The 26,112-nt window shown below is 55.1% G+C and overlaps 1 protein-coding gene across 1 annotated transcript in view; it reads left to right on the plus strand.

Annotated features, from left to right (window-relative positions):
• The first annotated feature begins 3,384 nt into the window (after positions 1–3,384).
• The window catches only part of TRPM5 (transient receptor potential cation channel subfamily M member 5), a 48,177-nt gene continuing 25,449 nt past the window's right edge, over positions 3,385–26,112 (plus strand). The window contains exons 1-10 of the mRNA XM_029061504.1: positions 3,385–3,413; positions 8,078–8,216; positions 9,931–10,111; positions 11,751–11,917; positions 16,039–16,258; positions 17,394–17,458; positions 18,985–19,173; positions 20,134–20,236; positions 25,194–25,312; positions 25,483–25,845. Coding sequence (XP_028917337.1) covers positions 3,385–3,413; positions 8,078–8,216; positions 9,931–10,111; positions 11,751–11,917; positions 16,039–16,258; positions 17,394–17,458; positions 18,985–19,173; positions 20,134–20,236; positions 25,194–25,312; positions 25,483–25,845 — 1,575 coding nt within the window. The remainder of the gene's footprint in view (positions 3,414–8,077; positions 8,217–9,930; positions 10,112–11,750; positions 11,918–16,038; positions 16,259–17,393; positions 17,459–18,984; positions 19,174–20,133; positions 20,237–25,193; positions 25,313–25,482; positions 25,846–26,112) is intronic.

Consider the following 26,112-nt stretch of genomic DNA (forward strand, 5'->3'; position numbering starts at 1 on the left):
TCCTCATCTCCCACTCCCTTCCCCGTCGCCCTGACTGGCTCCCTTTGCTCTTCCCTGCTCCTCCCAACCCCACACCACTTGTGTCCATATCTCTCATTTATTTATTTATATTGACGTCTGTCTCCCCTGCCTCTAGACTGTAAGCTCGCCACGGGCAGGGAATATCACTGTTTATCTTGTATTGTCCTCTCCCAAGCGCTTAGTACAGTGCTCTGCACACAGTAAGCGCTCAATAAATAAGATTGAATGAATAAAAAGATCCATTCCCCGCCCACAGCGAGCTTCCAGGCTAGAGGGGGAGACGGACATTAATAGAAATAAATAAATGAGAGATACGGGTGGAAGTGGTATGGGGCTGGAAGGGGGGATGAGCGAGTCAGAGAGATGCGGAAGGGAGTGGGAGAAGAGGAAAGGAGGGCTGAATCAAGGAAGGCCTCGTGGAGGAGGTGGGCCTTCAATAAGGCTTTGAAGCAAGGGAGAATCACTGTAGGATATGAGGTGGGAGGGCATGTAGGAGAGTAAAACAGAGGAAAAACAGACACATTCCCTGTCCACGACGAGCTTCCAGTCGAGAGGGGGAGACAGACATTAATGGAAATAAATAAAGGACAGATATGGACGTGAGTGCTGTGAGGGGTGAATAAAGGGAGCGAGTCGGGGCGACGCAGAAGGGAGTGGGAGAAGAGGAAAGGTAAGGCTCTGAAGGGCGGGGGAGAGTCACTGTCTCTAGGACATGAGGTGGAAGGGCATTCAGGAGAGTAAAATATAGCAGTAGACAGACGCTCTCCCTGTCCACAGTGAGCTTCCAGTCTAGAGGGGGAGACAGATATTAATATAAATCAATACATTTCAGAGATCATCCCCGCAGTCTCCCCCCTAGGGGAAGGGGCCGGTGCGGGAGAACTGATTTGAATGGAGATTTGTTTATAATGGGGTTACCTGTTTCCAAGATCACCGATTGGTTCTGACAGAGGAGACTGTTTCCTTATGCCCTTTCAATAGCCAAATGCCCCACCCTGCCCGCCCTCCAAATTCCTCTCTCCCGAGGAAGAGGGAAGAGATCGTGGCCCGTGGCTTTCGGAAGACTCACGCCCTCGCCCACCTCTGGGGTGGCATCATGTCTGGGGACAGGGAGTCCAAGCAGGTAGGGTGAACCCCCAGCACCCCCATCCATTTCTTCAGTAGCCTTGTGGTTAGTTACAGGCCCACAGGCCCGGCCCTGAAGAATGTGGGTGTCTATTTACTTTTAAAATAGTATTTGTTCAGAGCTTACTATGTGCCGGGCCCTGTACTAAGCGCTGGAGCGGATACAAGCCAATCCGGTTGGACGCAGTCCCCGTCCCCTTTTTGCAGGTGGGGGAACCGAGGCCCAGGGAAGTGGAGCCACTTGCCCAAGGTCACACAGCGGACAAGTGGCAGAGCCGGGATTAGAAGCCAAATCCTTCTGACTCCCGGGCCCGCGCTATAACCACTAGGCCGTGCTACTTCTCAGCTCGCTTAGTGGATGCTAGAGAAGCAGCGTGGCTTAGTGGATCGAGCGCGGGAGTCAAAAGGCTATGGGTTCTAATCCCGGATCCGCCACTTGTCTTCTGTGTGACCTTGAGCAAGTCGCTTCTCCGGGCCTCAGTTCCCTCCTCTGTTAGATGGGGATTAAGACCGTGAGCCCCGTGTGGGACGGGACTGTGTCCAACCTGATGACCTTGTTTCTACCCTGGTGCTTAGAACAGTGCTTGGCACGTAGTAAGTGCTTAACGAATACCACAATTATTATGATTTTCAGTGTGTCTGCAGAGGTAGGGGAGGGGTGTTGGAATGGTCTGGGCAGCGACGGGGGACAGAGGCGGTAAAGAGGGGTCTGAAAGGATGAGCCACTTTCCCCACAACGCTGGGGTCTCCAGGGGCGGATGGGGCTGGCGGCGGAGGGGAGGGGTCTAGGGGGGCAAATCCACCAATCAATCGATGGAACTTATTGAGCGCTTACTGTGTGCAGAGCACCGTACTAAGCTCTTGCGAGAGGTCAGTACAATAGAGTCGGTAAACACATTCCCTGCCCACGGGGAGCTTCGAGTCTAGAGGGGGAGACAGACGTGAATAGAAATAAATCAATTACAGAGAGGGACGTAAGTGCTGTGGGGCTGAGGGAGGGGGAAGTAAAGGGGGAAAATCCCAGCGCAAGGGGGATGCAGAAGGGAGTGGAGATGGTTTTCTGTAAACTCATTATGGGCAGGGAATGTGTTAAATTGTACTCTCTCAAACGTTTAGTCCGGTGCTCTGCACACCGTTAAGTGCTCAAAAAATACTCCTGATGGATTGATTTGTAAGAGAGCAGGAAGGGGCAGGAAGAGTCTGGAGCTCAGAGTGTGCGCTGTCTTGAAGCTGGGGGCCTCTGGCTAATGATAAGAATAATGTTGGTATTTGTTAAGCGCTTACTATGTGCAGAGCACCGTTCTAAGCGCTGGGGGAGATACAGGGTCATCAGGTTGTCCCCCTTGAGGCTCACAGTCCTCATTCCCATTTTGCAGATGAGGTAACTGAAGCACAGAGAAGTGAAGTGACTTGCCCATAGCCACCCAGCTGACAAGTGGCAGAGCTGGGATTCGAACTCATGACCTCGGACTCCCAAGCCCATGCTCTTTCCACTGGGCCACGCTGCTTCCCTAGAGAAGGGGTCCCCAAGGTGTTCCTCCCCCCCCCCCACCACGTTGGAAGTAATAATAATAATAATGTTGGTATTTGTTAAGCGCTTACTATGTGCAGAGCACTGTTCTAAGCGCTGGGGTAGATACAGGGTCATCAGGTTGTCCCACATGAGGCTCACAGTCTTCATCCCCATTTTCCAGAGGAGGTCACTGAGGCCCAGAGAAGTGAAGTGACTCACCCACAGTCACCCAGCTGCCAAGTGGCAGAGCCGGGATTCGAACCCATGACCTCTGGCTCCCAAGCCCGGGCTCTTTCCACTGAGTCACTGCGGTCTTCTCCAAGTCTAACCCCAGTCCTTCCCGCTGCATAGGAAGCTCGGGTCTGTTGGCAGTAGCTGCGTTTGGGGGTCACCCCCGGGACATCTCCCCCCGCTTGGGTCTCAGGGCCCTGTTGGGGAGGAAGGGGGCAGGTTGGGAGATAACTGGAGACTGCTCAGTACAGCATCTGGCATATAGTAAGCGCTTAACAAATACCATTCATTCATTCAATAGTATTTATTGAGCGCTTACCCTGTGCAGAGCACTGCACTAAGCGCTTGGAATGGACAATTCGGCAACAGATAGGGACGATCCCTGCCCATTGACGGGCTCACGGTCTAGTCGGGGAAGACAGGCAAAAACATGACCACTTAGTAGCCAATATAAATAAAAATGAAATTTTTTAATAGGGAGGTAAGCGGTAAATATGATTCTTAATTATACGAAAACCAAAGAGTAGGATTTTTGTGTCAGGAATTCATCATCATCACTGGGAAGTGGGGCGCACAGTTCTGACGCCTCAAAAATGGTCATTTCCTCGGGTGTTGGCCCCAGGGGTACAGTGAATTTCTTTTCATTAAAACCAACCAACTGTGAGCCGTCGCATCCGCGCAGCCGGGGCGGGGGGTGACCAGCACCCTTCCCCCTCTTCCCTCCCCGCGTCCCCCGCGCACCTGGACTATGCAAAAGCGAATTCGACTTTGCATCTCCTGTTGCCTTTCACCCCCTCCTCCTGCCCCGGCTACCTGGAAACGGACCGCGAGGAGCGAGGAGGAAGACTTCCTTCCTTCGGCCCTTCCGTCGTTACTTACCGAGCGCCTACTGTGTGCACAGCACTGTCCTAAGAGCTTGGGAAAGGACACTTCAACACTAAGGGACATTCCCTGCCCATGCTGAGCTCACACTCTAATAATGTTGGTAGCTGTTAAGCGCTTACGACGTGCGGAGCACCGTTCTAAGCGCTGGGGGAGATACAGGGTCATCAGGTTGTCCCACGGGAGCTCCCAGTTAATCCCGTTTTCCAGATGAGGTCACTGAGGCCCAGAGAAGTGAAGTGACTCGCCCACAGTCACCCAGCTGACAAGTGGCGGAGCCGGGATTCGAACCCATAACCTCTGACTCCCAAGCCCGGGCTCTTTCCACTGAGCCACAATAATAATAATAATAAAATTGTGCTATTTGTTAAGCGCTTACTTTGTGCCAGGCGCTGTACTAAGCGCTGGGGTGGAAGCAAGCGAATCGGGTTGAACCCAGTCTCTGTCCCACGTGGGGCTCGGTCTCAATCCCCATTTTACAGATGAGGGAACTGAGGCGCCGAGAATAGTAATAATAATAATAATAAAATTGTGCTATTTGTTAAGCACTTACTATGGACCAAGCACCGTTCTAAGCGCTCTGGTAGATCCAAGCTCATCAGGCTGGACCCAGTCCCTGTCCCACATAGGGGCTCACACTCGCACTCTCCATTTTACAGATGAGGGAGCCGAGGCCCAGAGAAGGGAAGTGACTGGCCCAAGGTCACCCAGCAGACATGTGGCGGAGCCAGGATTAGAACCCAGGTCCTTCTGACTCCCAGGCTCGGGTTCTAACCGCTAGGCCTCGCTGCTTGTCTGTAACGAGAGCGGGGAGAGACGTTCTCCGGTGCAGGTGGGGTGACCTGAGCGGGAGGAGGGGAGTTATTGCGGCCGGGCCTGAATTTGCCTGTGGTTTTTCGTGCCTGGCAGGGCAGGGACACGGGTGGGAAAGGTGTCGGGGGAGAGAGGGGTGCGGGGCCGGTCGGGGCCAGCGGGCAGACCACTGGTCATTCGTTCCTTCACTCAGTCGTATTTATTGAGCGTCTACCGTGTGCAAGGAACTGTACTGAACGCTTGGGAGAGGACGATAGAATAATAAGCGATGACATTCCCTGCTCACAGTGAGCTCACAGCGAGAAGCAGCGTGGCTCAGTGGAAAGAGCCGGGGCTTGGGAGTCCGAGGTCATGGGTTCGAATCCCGGCTCTGCCACTCGGCAGCTGGGTGACTGTGGGCGAGTCGTTTCACTTCTCTGGGCCTCAGTGACCTCATCTGCAAAATGGGGATGAAGACCGGGAGCCTCACGTGGGACCACCTGATGACCCTGTATCTACCCCAGCGCTTAGAACAGTGCTCTGCACACAGTAAGCGCTTAACAAATACCAACATTATCATTATTATTAAAGGGGGGGGGGGTCAACCAATCCGTCAGCGGTATTTATTGAGCGCTCACCGTGCGCAGAGCACTGTAGTAAGCGGTTGGGAGGGGTCAGGACAGCACAGTTTGCGGGCACGTTCCCTGCCCTAAACGAGTGGGTGGTGGGGAGGGGGTGGCTCCTTCCTGGGTCTCCAAGTCACTGTTTATCGTTGAGTTCGACTCTCCCAAGCGCTTAGTACAGTGCTCTGCACACAGTAAGCACTCAGTACATACGATTGAATGAACCAGCAGAGAGAGATACAGGGAAACTGAAGAGATAGAGACACCCAGAGAGAGTGGAGAGAACAGAGAATGAGAGACAAAGAGGCTGAGATGTGGAAGCTGGGAGAGATATAGAGTAACTGAATAATAATAGTAATTATGGTATTTGTTAAGCGCTTCCTATGTGCCAAGCACTGTCCTAAGCGCTGGGGGAGGTACAGGTTCATCAGGTTGTCCCACGCGGGGCTCACAGTCTTCATCTCAGAGCCCGGGCTTGGGAGTCAGAGGTCGTGGGTTCTAATCCCGGCTCCGCCGCTTGCCAGCTGTGTGACTCTGGGCAAGTCACTTCACTTCTCTGGGCCTCAGTGACCTCATCTGGAAAATGGGGGTTAAAAGTGTGAGCCCCACGTGGGACAACCTGATCACCTCGTATCCCCCAGCGCTTAGAACAGTGCTCTGCACATAGTAAGGGCTTAACAGATACCACCAGTTGAGCAGGAGCGTGGCTCAGTGGAAAGAGCCCAGGCTTGGGAGTCAGAGGTCATGGGGTTCGAATGCCGGCTCTGCCACTTGGCAGCTGTGTGACTCTGGGCAAGTCATTTCACTTCTCTGGGCCTCAGTTACCTCATCTGCAAAATGGGGGTGAACAGTGCCCTGCACATAGTAAGCGCTTAACAAATACCAACATTATTATTATTATTGTTATTATCCCCACTTTACAGATGAGGTAACCGAGGCCCAGAGAAGTGAAGTGGCTTGCCCGAAGTCGCACAGCAGACAAGCGGCGGAGCCGGGATTAGAACCCACGACCTCTGACTCCCAGGCCCGGGGTCTTGCCACTCAGCCACGCTGCTTCTCCAACTGCAGAGATAGAGAGACGCAGAGAGAGAAAATAATAATGTTGGTATTTGTTAAACGCTGATTACGTGCAGAGCACTGTTCTAAGCGCTGGGGTAGATACAGGGTAATCAGGTCGTCCCACGTGAGGCTCACAGTGAATCCCCATTTGACAGATGAGGCAACTGAGGCCCAGAGAAGTGAAGTGACTCGCCCACAGTCACCCAGCTGACAAGGGGCAGAGCCGGGAGTCCAACTCATGACCTCTGACTCCGAAGCCCGGGCTCTTTCCACTGAGCCGCGCTGCTTCCCTCGTGTGGGAAATGAGAGACCGAGATATGGAGATAGAGAGATAGAGGGAGAGGGGGAGAGACAGAGGCGTGGAGACCTAGGGATAGAGACAGAGAGAGAAATATTGACCCAGATTCGGCCTTCCAGTTGCTGGAAATCGTGGGGTTGGGAGGTGGGGAGGGTCAGACGGCCTTAAATCGCAAAGCAAAGTGGGGAGGAAGGGGCCACTCACCCGCACACGGTCCTCGAAACGAGGCGGACAGAAGACGGGGCGTCCTAGAAGAGATTAGGAGACGACAGATGGAGAAAATGGGGTGTGCCAGACTCGGACCCCACCCCGGATTTTTATTTATCTATTTTTTCTATTTTTATGGTATTCGTTAAGCGCTTCCCATGTGCCGGTCACTATACTGAGCGCTGAGGTAGATACACAGTAATCAGGTTGGACGCAGTCCCCGTCCCATGTGGAGCGAGCAGTCTTCGTCCCCATTTTCCAGATGAGGGAACTGAGGCCCAGAGGAAGGGAAGTGACTGGCCTAAAGTCACGCAGCAGACACGTGGCGGAGCGGAATTAGAACCCAGGTCCTGGGGAAGCCTCTCGAAGAAGCAGCGTGGCTCAGCGGAAAGAGCCCGGGCTTGGGAGTCGGAGGCCATGGGTTCTAATCCCGGCTCCGCCACTTGTCAGCTGTGGGCAAGTCACTTCACTTCTCTGGGCCTCAGCGACCTCATCTGGAAAATGGGGATTAAGACTGTGAGCCCCACGCGGGACAACCTGATCACCTTGTATCCCCCCCCAGCATTTAGAACAGTGCTTTGCACATAGTAAGCGCTTAATAAATACCACCATTATTATCATCTACTAGGCCACGCTGCTTCTCAACCCAAGGTGGGTTGATTCCGTTGCCGGGGACGGAGGTGGGGAGGGAGCTCTCTGACAGGGACCCCTCCCGTGGGCTGGTGGCTAAGGGAGGGGTCTCTCATTTGCCCTTCCCCGCCCCCGAGTCAGGAAGTTGGGGGGCAGCCCCTCTCTGTCTGCAGCATGGCCTAGTGGAAAGAGCATGGGCCTGGGCGTCAGCAGGACCTGGGTTCTAATCCCACTCTGCCACCTGTCTGCTGTGTGACCCTGGGCAAGTCCCTTCACTTCTCTATGCCTCAGTGACCTCATCTGGAAAATGGGGATTGAGACTGTGAGCCCCACGTGGGACAGGGACTGCGTCTAACTCGATTTCTTGCGGCGCTTAGTACGGTGCCTGGCACACAGTAAGCGCTTAACCAATACCACAATTATTATTATTATTATTAGAACCTCGTCCTCAAAACCATCCGCAGGAAAAGAGGCAGCGTCAAGCGCCAACCAGACGGCTCCGGCCCAGAGTGAGTGTTGGTTCCGGGCAGGGCCGAGAATCTCCCACCCACTCACCCGCCTGCGAGACCCCAAGGCCCGCGGGGGGTGGGGGGCTTCGGGAGAGGGTCCTGGGGTGGGGTCCTGGCCCGGGGGGGCTGGGGTTCTGAGTTCTGATCCCGCTCGGCCCCCCCGGGCCCACGGGCGCGCACCCCGCAGAGACGCCAGAGACCCCACGGGCCCGCCGGAGAGCCTGACCGAGGAGCCCGGCCGAGGCCAGAGGGGAGACCCCCGGGATGGCCCGCACTATTGCCTTGGGGAAATCGACTTCGTGGGAGCCGGGAAGAAACGGGCACAGGTATGGCCGCCCACTCCCCTCTCCCAATTATCCATGGGAGAGAAAGAGGTAGAGAAGGAAATGGGGAGTGGGAGGGAAACAGAGAGAGACAGAGACACAGAGAGAGGGAGAGAAGGAAAAGTGGAGTGGAAGGAAACAGAGACAGACACAGAAAGTTAGAGGAGGAAAAGGGGAGGGGGAGAGACACAGAGAGAAAACAGATACAAAGAGAAACATACAGAGAGAAATGAAGAGAGGCAGAGAGCGAAACAGAGAGACAGAGAGAGAGAGAGAGAGAGAAGGGAAAGGGGGAGTGGGAGGGAATCAGAGACAGAGATCCGGAGAGAGAAAGTTAGAGAAGGAAAAGGGGAGTGGGAGAGACAGAGAGAGAAAAACAGAGATACAGAGACAGAAAACACAGAGAGAAATGAAGAGAGACAGAGAGAGAAACAGAGACAGAAAGGCAGAAGAGGGAAAAGGGGAGTGGGAGGGAGAGAAGCAGAGCGACAGAGACACAGAGAGAAAAAGCTAGAGAAGGAAACGGGGAGTGGGAGAGACAGAGAGAAGCAGAGAGAGAAAAACAGAGAGATACCAAGACAGAGACAGAGAGAGAAAGGTAAAGAAGGGGGAGTGAAAGGGAGACAGAGAGAAAGGTAGAGGAAGATAGAGGGAATGGGAGAGAGATCCGGAAAGAGAAATAGAGAAAAATGGAGACAGAAAGGCAGAGAGAGAGAAAGGTAGAGGAGGAAAGAGGGAGTGGGAAGGAGACTCAGAGAGAGAAAAACAGACAGAGACAGAAAGACAGAGAGAGGGGAGGAAAGGGGGAGTGGAAGGGAGAGAGAAATGGAGAGAAAGGTAGAGGAGAGGAAAGGGGAAGTGTGAGGGAGAGACACAGAAAGACAGAAGGAAAGACAGAGAGAAGGAAAGGAGGAGCGGAAGGGAAAGAGAAAGAGAGAAACAGAGAAAGAGGAAGGGGAAGTGGAAGGGGGTGAGACACCAAAAGATGGAGACAGAGAGAATAATAATAATAATAATAATAATAATGATGGCATTTGTTAAGCGCTTACTATGTGCAAAGCACTGTTCTAAGCACTGCAGAAGAGAGAGAGAGAAAGGGAAAGGGAGACTTATTGAAAGACAGGAGAGAGAGAGGAAAGAGAGGTAGAGAAGTAAATTCATTCATTCATTCACTCACAATTGTATTTATTGAATGCTTACTGTGTGCAAAGCACTGTCCTAAGCCCTTGGGAGAGTACAGTACAACAACAAACAGACATATTCCCCACCCACAGTGAGCTTACAGGCTAGAGGAGGGGAGACAGACATTAATATACATCAATCAATCAATAAATAAATGGGGAGTGGAAGGGCGACAGAGAGAGAGAGAAAAAGAGGGGACACAGAGCGGTCGGGACCCTAAGCGGATAAATGCCATCCTGCCCAAATAAAAAGAAAAATGCCAGAGGAAGGACGGGGCAGGGGGTGTCCTGGGGAGGAGGGTGGGAGACCCCACTTGGGCCCTTCCCCACTTCTGGTTCGTTCATTCATTCAATTGTATTTATCGAGTGCTTACGGTGTGCAGAGCACTGTACTAAGCGCTTAGAAAGTCCAGTTCGGCAACAGAGACAATCCCTACCCAACAACGGGCTCACGGTCTAGAAGGGGGAGTCAGACAACGAAACAGAACAAGTAGACAGGCATCCGTAGCATCAGATACCGCCTGGTTGCCCGACAGGCCCTGAAGGTGGCCCAGGCGACGCCCCCCGGGGTCATCTTCGACGTCCTGATCAATGTGTGGCACCTGCCGGCGCCCAACCTGGTGGTCTCCCTGGTGGGCGAGGAGAACAACTTCCAGATGAAGGCGCGGCTGCGAACCGTCCTGAGAAAAGGCCTGGTCACCGCCGCTCAGTCCACCGGTAGGATGCCAGGGCGGGCGGCGGGCCGGGGCGGGGGGCCGGGGAGGGCTCGCTCCTCGACCCAAGACCCTGGGCGCGATCAATCAATCAATCAATCAATCAATCAGTAATCATCATCATCATGATGGCATCTGTTGAGCCTTTACTACGTGCCGGGCATCGTACTGAGCGCTGGGATGGATACGAGCAAATGGGGTTGGACACAGTCCCTGTCCCGCATGGGGCTCGCGGTCCCAATCCCCGTGTTTATCGAGCGCTTACTGTGTGCGGAGCACCGTTTCCAATCATTCATTCAGTCGAATTTGTTGAGCGCTTACTTCCCCTCTCCCTTCCCCTCCCCTCAGCACTGTGCTCGTCCGCTCATCTGTATATATTTCTTATTACCCTATTTGTTTTGTTAATGAGATGGGCGGCGCCTTGATTCTATTTATTGCTATTGTTTTAATGAGATGTCCATCCCCTCGATTCTATTTATTGCTATTGTTTTTGTCTGTCTGTCTCCCCCGATTAGACTGTAAACCCATCAGTGGGCAGGGATTGCCGATTTGTCCATTCCAAGCGCTTAGTACAGTGCTCTGCACACGGTAAGCGCTCAATAGATACGATTGAATGAATGAATGCAGAGCAGTGGACTGAACGCTTGGGAGAGTACAAGTGAACAAAGTTGGTAGACACGTCCCCTGCCCACAGTGAACTAACAAGTCTCTTCCTGGCCTCATTCACTCATTTATTCATTCAGTCGTATTTATTGGGCGCTCACTGTGTGCAGAGCACTGTACTAAGCGCTTGGGAAAGGACAGTACTACACTAAGCAGAAACATCCCCTCCCCACAACGAGCTTACAGCCTCAGTCTCCCGCTGTGGGAAGCGTAGCTTAGTGGAAAGAGCCCGGGCTCGGGAATCAGAGGTCTTGGGTTCTAATCCCATCACTTGTCTGCTGTGTGACCTTGGGCAAGTCACTTCACTTCCTCTGTGCCTCAGTTCCCTCATCTGTAAAATGGGGATGAGGACTGTGAGCCCCAAGTGGGACAATCTGATCTGATGACCTTGTATCTCCCCCAGTGCTTAGAACAGTGCTTGGCACATAGTAAGCACTTAACAGATATCATCATTATTATTATTATTACTCTTAAGACTCCAGGGAGAGCTAATGAGTTCTGTCCTGTCCCGCGCCCCTACTCTTTTTTTTATGGTATTTGTTAAGCACTTACTATGTGCCAGACATTGTTCTAAGTGCTGAGGTGACCACAAGAGAAGCAGTGTAACCTGGGAGCCCGGGAGCCCCCTCCACTTGTCTGCTGTGTGATCTTGGGCAAGTCACTTCACTTCCCTGTGCCTCAGTTCCCTCATCTGGAAAAAGGGAGACCGTGAGCCCCATGTGGGGCGGGGACTGTGTCCAACCGAATTTGCTTGTACCCACCCCAGTGCTTAGTAGAGTGCCTGGCACATAGTAAGCGCTTAATAAATACTAAAATGATTATGTTCCCTAGCGCTTAGGATAGAGCTTGGCATATAGTAAGCACTTAACGAGTACTCTAATGATTATTACAGGTTTAATCGGGTTCTGTTAGCTTCCTTTCCCTCCTCTGCCCACCTGTCCCCCCTCGCCCGCCATGATCACCCACCCTTGTCACCGCAGGGGCCTGGATCCTCACCGGGGGTCTCCGGGTGGGCATCTCCAGATACATCGGGCAGGCCGTCCGCGACCTCTCCCTGGCCAGCACGTCCACCCGGGTGCAGGTCGTCGCCATCGGCATCGCTTCCCTGGGGAGGGTCTCGCACGGGGAAGACCTGGCCCGCCTCAAGGTAAGCCCCCCACCCCGTGCCAATCCGCCCCCTCCTCTCCCGCACCTGCAGCCCCACCAGTAAACCAGTCGGTCGGTCAATCCCATTTATTGAACGCTCACCGTCTGCAGAGCACTGCGTTCAGAACTGGGGAGAGTCCGACACAACATTAATCCGACACATTCCCTGTCCACGGCGAGCTCACAGTCTAGAGGGGGCGGTCACAGACATGAATAGAAATCAATAAATGACAGATATGGACATAAGCGGTGTGGGGCAGGAAAGGAGGGATGAAGAAAGGGAGCGGGTCCGGGCGACGCGGAAGGGAGCGGGAGAAGAGGAAAGGAGGGGGCAGTCAGGGGAGGCCTCCTGGAGGAGGTGGGCCTTCAATAAGGCTTCTTAAGGTGGGTAGAGTCATTGGGAGCAAAAGGAGAGAAAGGAGAAGGGGCAGGAAAGCAACATGGCCTAGTGGCAAGAGCTTGGGAGTTAGAGGTTGTGGGTTCTAATCCCGGCTCCGCCACCTGTCTGCTCTGTGACCTTGGGCAAATCACTTCACTTCTCTGCACCTCAGTTACCTCACCTGTAAAATGGGGATGAAGACTGTGAGTCCCATGTGGGACAACCTGATTACCTTGTATTGGAGAAGCAGCGTGGCTCAGTGGAAAGAGCACGGGCTTTGGAGTCAGGGCTCATGAGTTCGAATCCCAGCTCTGCCACTTGTCGGCTGTGTGACTCTGGGCAAGTCACTTAACTTCTCTGTGCCTCAGTTCCCTCATCTGTAAAATGGGGACTAAGACTGTGAGCCCCACGTGGGACGACCTGATTCCCCTATGTCTACCCCAGCGCTTAGAACAGTGCTCGGCACATAGTAAGCGCTTAACAAATACCAACATTATTATTATCTAACCCGGCGCTGAAACAAATACCATAAGTAGAAGAAGAAGAAGGAAGGAGAAAGAAGAAGAAAGAAGAAGAAGGAAGGGGAAAGAAGAAGAAAGAAGAAAGAAGAAGGAAGAAGGAAGAAGAAGAAAGAAGGAAGAAGGAAGAAGAAAGAAGGAAAGAAAAAGAAAGGAGAAGGAAGAAAGAAGAAGAAAAGCAGGAAGAAAGAAGGAGAAAGAAGAAGGAAGAAAGAAGGAAGAAGAATGAAGAAGAAGAAGAAGAAGAAGAAGAAGAAGAAGAAGAAGAAGAAGAAGAAGAAGAAGAAGAAGAAGAAGAAGAAGAAGAAGAAGAAGAAGAACTGGAGCCATCCCTGGGAGGGTGGGAAAATCCCAGCTGAGAGAAGCAGCGTGGCTCAGTGGAAAGAACACAGGCTTGGGAGTCAGAGGTCATGGGTTCGAATCCCAGCCCCGCCATTTGTCAGCTATGTGACTGTGGGCGAGTCGCTTGACTTCTCTGGGCCTCAGTTCCCTCATCTGTAAAATGGGGATTAAGACTGTGAGCCTCACGTGGGACAACCTGATTACTTTGTATCTACCCCAGTGCTTAGAACAGTGCTCTGCACATAGTAAGCGCTTAACAGAGAAGGAGCGTGGCGCAGTGGAAAGAGCACGGGCTTTGGAGTCAGGGCTCATGAGTTCGAATCCCAGCTCTGCCACTTGTCGGCTGTGTGACTGTGGGCGAGTCACTTAACTTCTCTGTGCCTCAGTTCCCTCATCTGTAAAATGGGGATTAAGACTGTGAGCCCCACGTGGGACAACCTGATTCCCCTGTGTCTACCCCAGCGCTTAGAACAGTGCTCGGCACATAGTAAGCGCTTAACAAATACCAACATTATTATTATTATTATTAACAAATACCAACATTTTTATATGATGTCAGGGCTATTTCAATTGATCTATCAGTGGTATTTATTGATTACTTCTTTTGGGCTGAGCACTGTACTAAGCGCTTGGGAGAGTACAACCTAACAGAGTTGATAGACATTCCCTGCCCACAACGAGTTTACAGTCTAGAGGGGGAGGCGGACATTAATGTAAATAATTTACAGAGGTGGAAGTATAAATAATAATAATAATGGCACTTGTTAAGCACTTACCCTGTGTCAAACACTGTTCTAAGCGCTGGGGTAGATCCAAGGTAATCAGGCTGGACCCAGTCCCTGTCCCACATGGGGCTCACGGCAGCCTGGCTTAGTGGAAAGAGCCTGAGCTTGGGAGTCAGAGGTTGTGGGTTCTAATTTCAGCTGTTTGACTTTGGGCAAGTCGCTTGACTTCTCTGTGCCTCAGTGACCTCACCTGTCTAATGGGGATTAAGACTTTGAGCCCCACGTGGGACATACTGATCACCTTGTATCTCCCCAGCGCTTAGAACAGTGCTCGGCACATAGCAAGCACTTCAGAAAGGCCATCGACATCATTAATCCCCATCTTCCAGATGAGGTAACTGAGCCCCAGAGAAGCGAAATGACTTTGGGCAAGGTCGCACAGCTGACAAGTGGAGGATCAGGATTAGAACCTGTGTCCTCTGACTCCCAGTCCCTATAGTAATAATAATAACAGCGATGGTATTCGTTAAGCGCTAATGCTATCTATTTATTAATGCTATCCATTAAGCCAAGCTGCATCAATGGTATTTATTGAACACTTACTGTGGGCAGAGCACCGTACTAGAACAACGCTCAGCGCTTAGAACAGTGCTTCGCGCATAGTAAGCGCTCAACAGATACCATCATTATTATTATTTTTATTACTAAGTGCTTGGGAAAGTACAATATAACAGAGTTGGTAGACATGTTCCCTGCCTACACTGAGTTTACCATCTAGAGGGGGGCGGATGGACATTAATAGAAATTAATAAATGCTGCATGTGGACTTAATTGCTGTGAAGCTGAGGGAGAGGGGAATAAAGAATGCGAATCAAAGCGGAAGGGTAACAGCATTTGTGTACGTATCTAGAAATTATATTATTAGGGATTATTTATTTCTATTCATGTCTGCCCCTCTGGACTATAAGCTCGGTGGAGGCAGGGAAAGGGTCTGCTAACTCTGTTCATTCATTCATTCAATTCACTCAAGGGTATTTATTGAGCGCTTACCGCGTGCAGAGCACTGGACTAAGCGCTTGGAAAGTACAGTTCGGCAACACCTGGAGACCATCCCTGCCCAACACCGGGCTCACGGCCTAGCAGGGGGGAGACAGGAAAACAATACAAAACAAGTAGACAGGCATCAATAGCACCACAATAGATAAAGAGAATTATAGATCTATACACATCGTTAATAAAGTAAATAGAACAGGAAATACGTACAAATATACACCAGTCCTGTGGGGCGGGGAAGAGGGTAGAGCAGAGGGAGGGAGTCGGGGCGATGGGGAGGGGAGGAGGAGCGGAGGGAAAGGGGGGCTCAGTCTGGGAAGGCCTCCCGGAGGAGGCGACCGCTCAAGTAGGGCTTTGAAGGGGGAAAGAGAGCTAGTTTGCTAGTCTGTTGTAGTGGACTCCCCCAAGAGCTCCCAAACCATTGTGGCCTGGTGGTTAAAGCGCGGGCCTGGAAGTCAGAAGGACCTGGATTCTAACCCCGATCCGCCATTTATAAATACAATAAATAAATCGTGGTATTTGTTAAGCGCTTACCGTGTGCAAAGCACCGTTCTAAGCACTGGGGGCTACAAGGTGATCGGTTTGTCCCGCGTGGGGCTCACAGTTTTCATCCCCATCTGACAGATGAGGTAACTGAGGCACAGAGAAGTTAAGTGACTCGCCCAAGGTCACACAGCTGACTAGCGGCGGAGCCGGGATCAGAGCCCGCGATCGCTGACTCCCAAGCCTGCGCTCTTTCCACTGAGCCACGCTGATCTGCTGTGTGACGTTAGGCAAGTCGCTTCACTTCTCTGTGCCTCCGTTTCCTCATCTGTGAAATGGGGATGAAGACGGTGAGCCCCACGTGGGACAATCTGAGTACCTCGTATCCACCCCAGAGCTTAGCACATAGGAAGCGCTTAACAAATGCCATTATTATTTATTACGGAGTGCTTAGTACCGTGTTGGACGCACAGTGAGCGCTCAATAACACGACTGACCGAACGAGTCTACCGGCTCCGTTCTACCGTACTCTCCCAAGCGCTCAATCCAGTGCTCTGCCCACAGCGAGCGCTCAATAAATCTCCCTCTCCCCCCGTCCCGATCCCCTCCCTCCCTCTCGTAGAAGGACGCCGTGGTGGTCTACGAGTCGGACGATGACGCCCAAGGCCCTCGCTGCAGCCTGGACCCCAACCACTCGCACTTCATCCTGGTGGAGCCGGCGGCGGCGGAGCGGGAGGCCCCGGGGTCAGGGGTCGCCGGCGGGGGCGACCCCCGGGGCGGCCCCACGGAGCCGCGGCTGGCCCTGGAGAAGCACATCTCCGAGCAGCGGACGGGCTACGGAGGTGGGGACCGCCGGGCCCGAGCCGAGACCGCCCGGGCTGATGGGGAGGGCTGGGCCCGGTGAGGATGAGGAAGAAGTCCCGGAGCCGCTTTCTCCGGGGGACCATCCTTCCCCCTTGCCCCCCTTCCCCTTCCCCGCCAGCCTCCGGCCAAAGAAGGGTCCGGAGGGCCCTGGATGGAACGGCGGGCAGCTAGTCTCCCTCCCGGACACCCTACGACATCTCTGACTCTCCCCTCTCCATCCCTGACTCTCCCCCGGTGACCCGACACGGACCGTTCAACGCCCCCGACTTCCCTCTCCAGCTCTGACTTTCCCCACTGACCCAGTACAGACCATCCACACCCCTGATTCTCCCCCGGTGACCCAGCCCGGATTCATTCATTCATTCAATAGTATTTATTGAGATCATCCCACACTCCCGGCTCTCCCCCAGTGACCCGTCGAGGACCGTCCAACCCCCCTGACTCTCCCCTGTCCATCCCTGACTCTCCCCCAGTGACCCGTCGAGGACCGTCCCACCCCCCGACTCCCCCCCCCCCCCCGCGACCCAGCACGGATCATCCCACCCCCCGACCCTCCGCTCTCCATCCCCGACTCTCCCCCGGTGACCCGGCCCAGACCATCCCACCCCCTTGATTCTCCCCTCTCCATCCCTGACTCCGGGGTGAGGCTAGGATTGGAACTCGTTCATTTATTCATCCATTCATTCCATCATATTTGTTGAGCACTTCCTGTGCGCGGAGCACTGAACTGAGCGCTTGGGAGAGCACACTACAACAACGGGCTGTCTGGGGGGTGGGGTCTTCCAGCCCCAGCTCTGTCCCCCAGGCCACAATTCCCCCGGACTCCCACCCTCCGGGGGGGGGGGCCTCTTCTAAGCCCCCATCCAGCGTGGCTCGGTGGAAAGAGCCCGGGCTTCGGAGTCGGAGGTCATGAGTTCGACTCCCCGCTCTGCCACTTGTCAGCTGTGTGACCGTGGGCGAGTCGCTTCACTTCTCTGGGCCTCGGTTCCCTCATCTGGAAAACGTGGGACAACCCGATTACCCTGGATCTCCCCCAGCGCTTAGAACGGTGCTCGGCACCTAGTGGGCGCTTAACAAATACCAACATTATTATTATTATCATCCCATCCCCAGGAACAGGCAGCATCGAGATCCCGGTGCTCTGCCTGCTGATAAACGGAAGACCCGGAGCCCTGGAGGTGAGAGACCCCCACCCCACCACCCCCCTGCCGCCCTCCGGGATTGCTGGGAAGCAGCATGGCCTAGTGACAAGAGCCCGGGCCTGGCAGTCAGTAGGACCTGAGTTCCGATCCCGGCTCCGCCTCTAGTCGGCTAGGTGGCCTTGGGCAAACCACTTCACTTCTCTGGGCCTCAGTTACCTCATCTGGAAAATGGGGATTGGACCGTGAGCCCCACGGGGGACAGGGATTACAGCCGACCCAATTGTTCTGTATCCGCTCCAGCGCTTAGTACAGTGCCTGGCGCATAATAATAACGACGGTGTTTGTTAAGCGCTTACTACGTGCCGAGCACTGTTCTGAGGGCTGGGGTGGATACCGGGTCATCAGGTTGTCCCACGTGGGGCTCTCACTTTTAATCCCCATTTTACAGATGGGGGAACTGAGGCACAGAGAAATTAAGTGGCTTGCCCGAGGTCACATAGCAGACTAGTAGCGGAGCCAACGCATGCCATCATTATTATTATTACCATTATTATCGGGAAGGGGAGGGGGCTCCCCAGCTCCCAGTAGAGATGAACGCGCGACCCCCTGCCCCCACCCCATCCTCCGATCTTGTGGCGGGAGATCCCGGGGGGCGCGGGGCACGGGGCGGGGGGCGGAAGGTGACAAGGAGGGAGGGGGCTCTCCAATTCCCAGCTGGGGCTGAGAGCATGCCTCCCCCCTGCATTCTCCCCCCCCCCAAAGAGATGGGGGGTGGGTGGGCATGGTGGGGAGTCAGGGGGGAAGGGGCCGGGGGGAAGGGATTATTAGTAATAATAATAATAATAATGATTGCGGTAACTTCTCTGTGCCTCAGTTCTCCATCTGTAAAATGGGGATTAAGACTGTGAGTCCCACGCGGGACAACCTGATTAGTTTGTATGTACCCTAGCACTTAGAACAGTGCTTGGCACATGGTAAGCGCTTAACAAATACCATCCTTATTAGTCATTCATTCATTCGACAGTATTTATCGAGCGCTCACTAGGTGCAGAGCACTGGACTGAGCGCTCGGCATGGAGAAATCGGTAACAGATAGAGACGGTCCCTGCCCTCCGACGGGCTTACGGTCTCATCGGGGGAGACGGACGGACGAGAACGATGGCAATGAATTATTCTTATTAATAATAAGAGGGAGGGGACCAGTGGGGAGGGGGTCTCCCGGCTCTGGCCGGAGCCGGGCTTGCGACCCCCTGAGTTTTCCCCACGGAGCCTGTGGCCAGAGAGCTCGGGGGGAGGGCCCTGCTGAACCCGCAGAGACGGTGGGGGGCGAGGGGGGCGGCGAGGGGGATCTGAGGAAGGGGGTCGGGGGGGGGAGGGGGAGAAGGGGAGGGGGCAGGAGACAGTGGTGGGTGAGGTTGGGGGGCAGCAGGGTGGAAGGGATTTGGGGAGGGGCCTCCCGCCTTCCCAGGCCGGGGCTGAACGTGCAGAGATGGGGGTGGGTGGCAGGAGGGGAAGGGGGCTCCCAACCACCCTGCCTGTCTCCCCCCAACTCTCTCTGGCAGAGGATCTGGGGGGCAATGGAGCAGTCTTTGCCCTGGCTGATCCTGGCGGGGTCAGGGGGCGTCGCGGACGTGGTGGCCGCCCTGACGGCCGAGGGCCACATCACGCCTCAGCTGGTCAGCGAGCACTGCGGGGAGAAATTCCCCACCGAAAACTTCCCGTGGGAAGAGGTCGTGCGCTGGACCGGACTGGTGAGAGAACCCCGCGAGACGTTGACCCCCGTCCCTCGCCCCCCATCCTCCGACACCCCTCTCCCACACCAATATCCCTCCCGGAAGGCATCCTCGAAGGCAGGGCTTGCGTCTGTCCTTCAGTCAACTAACGGATCGATTATAAAAATCACGGTATTTAATAATCACGGCATTTGTTCGGCGCTTCCCGTGCGTCAGCCAGCGTAGTAAGCGTTGGGGTGGAGACAAGCAACGGGGTCGGTCACGGTCCCCCGTCCCCCGTGAGGCGATTCCGATCCCCATTTTCCAGCGGAGGGAACTGAGGCCCAGAGGGAGGGAAGTGGCTTGCCCAAGGTCACACAGCAGACAAGCGGCAAGAGAAGCAGCGTGGCTCAGTGCAAAGAGCCCGGGCTTGGGAGTCAGAGGTCGTGGGTTCTCATCCCGGCCCGGCCACTTATCGGCCGTGTGACGTTGGGCAGGTCACTTCACTTCCCTGGGCCTCAGTTTCCTCATCTGGTCAAATGGGGATGAAGACCGTGAGCCCCACGGGGGACAACCTGGTGACCTTGTATCTCCCCCAGCGCTCAGAACAGTGCTTGGCACAGAGTAAGCGTTAACAAATACCGTCATTATTATTATGGGAAGCGTATTGTTATTATTATTGGGAAGCAGCGTGGCTCAGTGGAAAGAGTCCGAGCTTGGGAGTCAGAGGTCGTGGGTTCGAATCCCAGCCCCGCCGCTTGTCAGCTGTGTGACCGTGGGCGAGTGGCTTCACTCCTCTGGGCCTCAGTTCCCTCATCTGGAAAATGGGGATGAAGACTGGGAGCCTCACGTGGGACGACTTGATTCCCCTGTGTCTACCTCAGCGCTTAGAACAGTGCTCGGCACATAGTAAGCGCTTAACAAATACCAGCATTTTTATTATTATTACCGATTATGATCAGAATTCACCTACCACTGTGCCTTTCTTCCTGTCCACAGCTGCAAAACATCATCTCCCAGCAGCACCTGCTAACGGTGTACGATTTTGAGCAGGAAGGGTCGGAAGAGTTGGACACCGTCATGCTGAAAGCACTAGTGAAAGGTAATTACCAATTCATTCGTTCGTTCGATCGCATTTACTGAGCGCTTACCGTGTGCAGAGGACTGTACTAAGCGCTTGGAAGGTACAACTGGGCCACAGAGAGAGACCATCCCCGCCCAACGACGGGCTCACGGTCTAGAAGGGGAGAGACAGACGACGGAACAGGACAAGTAGACGGGCATCGATAGCATCCAAATAGATAGATAGAATTACGGCTCTATACCCAAATAATCATAAAGGCATTTAATAATAATAGTAATAATAATAACGTTGGTATTTGTTAAGCGCTTACTAGGTGCAGAGCACTGTTCTAAGCGCTGGGGGAGATACAGGGTCATCAGGTCGTCCCCCTTGAGGCTCCCAGTCTTCATCCCCATTTTACAGATGAGGGAACTGAGGCCCAGAGAAGTGAGGTGACTCGCCCACGGTCACCCAGCTGACGAGTGGCCGAGCGGGGATTCGAACCCATGACCTCTGACTCCCGAGCTCGGGCTCGTTCCACTGAGCCACGCTGCTGCATCTGTTAAGCCCTGACTACGTGCCAGGAAACTGTACTAAGCGCTGGGGTGGATACAAACAAATCGTGTCGGACACGGTCCCTGTCCCCCGGGGGGCTCACAGTCTCAGTCCCCATTTGACAGATGAGGGAACTGAGGCTCAGAGAAAGAAGTGAGTTGCCCAAGGACACACGGCAGACGAGTGGCAGAGCCGGGATTCGAACCCGTGACCTTCTGACTCCCAAGCCCGGGCTCTTTCCCCTGAACCACGCTGCTTCACCTGTCAGCTGTGTGACCGTGGGCGAGTCACTTCACTTCTCGGGGCCTCAGTGACCTCATCTGTCAAATGGGGATTAACTGGGAGCCTCACGTGGGACGACCCGATGACCCTGGATCTCCCCCAGCGCTTAGAACGGCGCCCTGCACATAGTAAGCGCTTAACAAATACCAACATTATTATTATTATCGATCGATCGACTGATTGAGGGATGGATTTGCCCACCTAGACCCTCCCCTCACCCCCGCCCCCAGCGTCACCCGCCCCCGGAGACCCCAGCGCCGTGGGGAAGGTGGGTCACCCTTTCAGACCCCTCTTTGTCGCCTCTGTCCCCCATCACTGCCCAGCCCCTTCCAATACGCCCGCACCCCGCCTCTGTAGACACTTAAAATATTAATAACTGCGCTATTTGTTAAACGCTTCCCGTCTGCCAGCGCCGTCGCTTCTCCGCCCTGCGGCCTCGGGCCGGTCGCTTCATTTCCCCGCGGCCGCACGGCGGAGCGGCTGGAGGCCGGGCCCGGGAGTCAGGAGGCCGTGGGTTCCGATCCCGCCTCCGCCACTGGTCTGCTGCGAGACCCTGGGCAGGTCATTCGACTACCCTGGGCCTCAGTAACCTCATCTATAAAACAGGGATGGAGACTGTGAGCCCCACGTGGGACGGGGATTGGGTCCCAAGCCGATCGGCTGGTATCCACCCCGGCGCTTAGCGCGTAGGAAGTGCTTGCTGCAATCGTTAGGTAAATAATAATCAGTATTCATCCGCCCTCTCCGACTCTCCCTTCTGCACGGCGTAGTGGAAGGAGCTCGGGCCTGGGAGTCAGAAGATCACGGGTCCTGATCCCACCTCCACCATCTGTCTGCTGAGTGACCCTGGGCAACTTCCCTGTGCCGCGGCGACCCCATCTGGAAAATGGGGATTGATAATAATAACGATAATAACGGTGATGCTATTTGTTAAGCGCTTCCTATGTGCCAAGCACCGTTCTAAGAGCTGGGGTAGTTACAAGGCGATCGGGTTGTCCCACGTGGGGCTCACGCTCTTCATCGCCATTTTACAGATGAGGGAACCGAGGCCTCGAGAAGTGAAGTGACTTGCCCAAGGTCACGGAGCCGATGAAGTGCAGAGCCGGGATTAGAACCCACGACCTCTGACTCCCAAGCCCGGGCCCTTTCCACTAAGCCACGCTGCTTTTCCTGTGAGCCCCAAGTGGGACAACCCGATGACCTTGTATCGACCCCAGTGCTTCCAACAGTGCCAGGCGCTGTGCTAAACTCTGTGGTGGATACAAGCGAATCAGGTTGGACACAGTCCCCATCCCACAGGTCGCTCGCGGTCTCAACCCCCGTTTTCCAGACGAGGAAACTGAGGCCCGGAGAATACTACTTCTAATGATAATGGCATCTGTTAAGCGCTTACTCTGTACCAAGCACTCTTCCAAACGCTGGGGTAGATCCAAGGTTATCAGGTTGTCTCGCGCGGGGCTCACGGTCTTAACTGAGGCCCAGAGAAACGAAGTGACTCGCCCGAGGTCACCCAGCAGGCAAGCGGAGGAGCCGGGATTAGAACCCACGACCTTCCGACTCCCAGGCCCGGGCTCTAGCCACTAGGTCAGGCCGCCTCTCATCAGTAACATCCCAGACCATCCTTCGTCGCTCCGTGGCCTCTAGCGCGGAGAAGCAGCGGGGCTCAGTGGAAAGAGCCCGGGCGTTGGAGTCCGAGGTCACGGGTTCGAATCCCGGCTCTGCCACTCGGCAGCTGTGGGACTACGGGCGAGTCACTTCACTTCTCTGGGCCTCAGTGACCTCATCTGGAAAATGGGGATGAAGACCGTGAGCCCCACGTGGGACAACCTGATGACCCTGTGTCTACCCCAGCGCTTAGAACAGTGCTTTGCACGTAGTAAGCCCCTTAACAAATACCAACATTAGTATTATTATTAGCCAGTGCCTCGCCAGCGTTTAGGACAGTGCTTGGCACGTCGTAAGCGCTTAACAGCTACCGGCATCATCGTCAACGTCTGCCGGCCTTTCCCCGACCTCTCCTCAGCCTCTCGTCAGTAAATCCTTAGTCTCTCCTTAGCCTCTCCCTGCCTAATAATAATAATAATAATAATAATAATAATAATGGCGTTTGTTAAGCGCTTACTATGTGCCGAGCACTGTTCTAAGCGTTTCATCTCGTCAACCTCTCCCCAGCCTTTCCCCGACCTCTCCTCAGCCTCTCATCGGTATCCGCCCAGCTCCTCCTTAAGTCTCTTTCTCCTTATTTATTCGTTCAGTCGTATTTATTGAGCGCTTCCTGGGTGCAGAGCACTGTACTAAGCGCTTGGGAAAGTACAGTGAGACAATAAACAGTGACATTCCCTGCCCACAATGAGCTCACCATCTAGTAGGGGGGAGACAGACGTCAATGCAGGTAAATAAAGTCAGAGATATACACCTGCGTGGCTCAGCGGAAAGAGCACGGGCTTTGGAGTCAGAGGTCGTGGGTTCGAATCCCGGCTCTGCCACTTGTCAGCTGTGTGACTGTGGGCGAGTCACTTCGCTTCTCTGGGCCTCAGTGACCTCATCTGTAAAAAGGGGATGAAGACCGTGAGCCCCACGTGGGACAACCCGATTCCCCCGTGTCTACCCCAGCGCTCGGAACGGTGCTCGGCACATAGTAAGCGCTTAACAGATACCAACATTATTATGATTACCTAAGTGGTGTGGGGTTGGGATGGTGGGCGAAGGGAACGAGTCAGGGCGACGCAGAAAGGGGTGGGAAATGAAGAAAATAATAATAATGCTGATGTTTGTTAAGCATTTACTAGGTGCCACGTGGGACAACCCGATGACCCTGTATCTACCGCAGCGCTTAGAACAGTGCTCGGCACATAGTAAGCGCTTAACAGATACCAACATCATCATTATTATTATCATTATTGTTACTGATGAGAGGCTGGGGAGAGGTGGACGAGAGGTTAGCGAGAGGTCGATGAGGGGTTAAGGAAGTTGTGGTCTAATCCGACCGACGGTGACTCTCCCCCCCCTTCAAACCCTTGTTGAAGGCCCATCTCCTCCGAGAGGCCTTCCCTGACTAAGAAAGAGCCCGGGCCCGGGAGTCGGAGCCTCCCAGTTAATCCCCATTTTCCAGATGAGGTCACTGAGGCCCAGAGAAGTGAAATGACTTGCCCCCAGTCACACAGCTGGCAAGCGACAGAGCGGGGAATCGAACCCGTGACCTCTGACGACTCCCAAGCCCGGGCTCTTTCCACCGAGCCACGCTGCTTCCCCAAGACCAGAGAAGCAGGGGGGCCCAGTGGCTAGAGCCCGGGCCTGGGAGTCAGCAGGACCTGGGTTCTAATCCCGGCTCCGCACGCTCGTCTGCCGTGTGACCTCGGACGAGTCGTTTCGCTTCTCTCGGTTCCCTCGTGTGTAAAATGGGGATCGAGGGTGCGAGCCCGCTGCGGGACAGGGCCAGGGCCCAACCCCATTTGCTTGGATCCACCCTAGTGCTCAGTACGGGGTCCGGCACGTAGTAAGCGCTCAACGAATACCAACATCATCGTTACGAGTGTCACCCCAGCCGCTCCTTAGTCTCTCCCTAGTCTTCCCTATCGGATACCGGGCTGGGGAGCCAGAGGTCATGAGTTCGAATCCCGGCTCCGCCACTCGTCAGCTGTGTGACCGTGGGCGAGTCACTTCACGTCTCTGGGCCTCAGTTCCCTCATCTGTCAGATGGGGATTAACCGTGAGCCTCACGTGGGACAACCTGACCCTGTATCTCCCCCAGCGCTTAGAACGGTGCTCTGCACCTGGTAAGCGCTTAACAAATACCAACGTCATCATCATCATCATCCCGGGGTGGGAGGGAGAACGGGGCTCTCGTCCCCACGGCCCCGGTGAGGAAACTGAGGCCCCAAGCGTTCGGGTGACCCGGCCCGGACGGCCCAGCGGGCAGGGGCCGAGCCGGGACTGGAACCCAGGTCTCCTGACCTCCCCACCCCCTCCACGTGCCCCTGACTCCGGGCCAGTCACTTCCCTTCTCGGTGCCTCGGTGACCTCATCTGGAAAACGGGGATTAAGACTGGGAGCCCCACGGGGGACGACCTGATTCCCCCGTGTCTACGCCGGCGCTTAGAACGGCGCTCGGCACCTAGTGAGCGCTTAACAGATACCACCGTCACCGTTATCATTACAGCGTGCAAGAGCCACAGCCAGGAGGCCCAGGAGTACCTGGACGAGCTGAAGCTGGCCGTGGCCTGGAACAGGGTGGACATCGCCAAGTGCGAGATCTTCAACGGGGACGTGGAGTGGAAGGTGCCGGGGCCGGGGAGCGGGGGCGAGGGGGCCGCCCGGGGCCGCCGGGACGGAGGAGAGAGGGGGCGTCCCCGCGGGCCCGGCCTTCTCGGGCCCGGTCGGGGCGCGCGGCCGGAGCGCGGCCTTCCCTCCTGACCCCGGCCCGGCCCCCCGTGTCTCTCGGGCCTCAGTCGTGCGACCTGGAGGAGGTGCTGATGGACGCGCTGGTCAACGACAAGCCCGAGTTCGTGCGGCTCTTCGTGGACAACGGCGCCGACGTCCGCGACTTCCTGACCTACAGCCGCCTGCGGGACCTCTACCGCTCCGTCTCCCCCAAGACCCTCCTCTTCCACCTGCTGCGTCGCAAGCACGACGAGGCCCGGCGCGGACCCGGGCCCCTCGGCCCCGCCGCCGCCCACCCCGGCCCCGCGACCCCCGACCCCGGCCCCGCCGCCTTCTCCCTGCACGACGTGGCCCGCGTCCTCAAGGACTTCCTGCGCGACGCCAGCCGCGGCTTCTACCGGGACCGACGGACCCCCGGACCCCGGAGGGCCGTGAGTCCCCGTGGGCCCCTTGCGGGGACGGGGACGGTGCCCGACCCGATCGATAACCGTCGACGATGGTAACTGTGACATTTCTCAAGCGCTTACTGTGTGCCAGGCACCGGGCTAAGCCCTGGGGTGGATCCAAGCCGGTCGGGTCGGACCCAGTCCCCGTCCCCCGGGGGGCTCACCGTCTCCATCCCCATTTTCCAGATGAGGAACCGAGGCCCAGAGGAGCGAAGCGACTGGCTCAGGGTCACACGGCAGGCAGGTGGCGGA

This window comes from Ornithorhynchus anatinus, chromosome 3, assembly GCF_004115215.2.
Source record: "Ornithorhynchus anatinus isolate Pmale09 chromosome 3, mOrnAna1.pri.v4, whole genome shotgun sequence".
NCBI lineage: Eukaryota > Metazoa > Chordata > Mammalia > Monotremata > Ornithorhynchidae > Ornithorhynchus > Ornithorhynchus anatinus.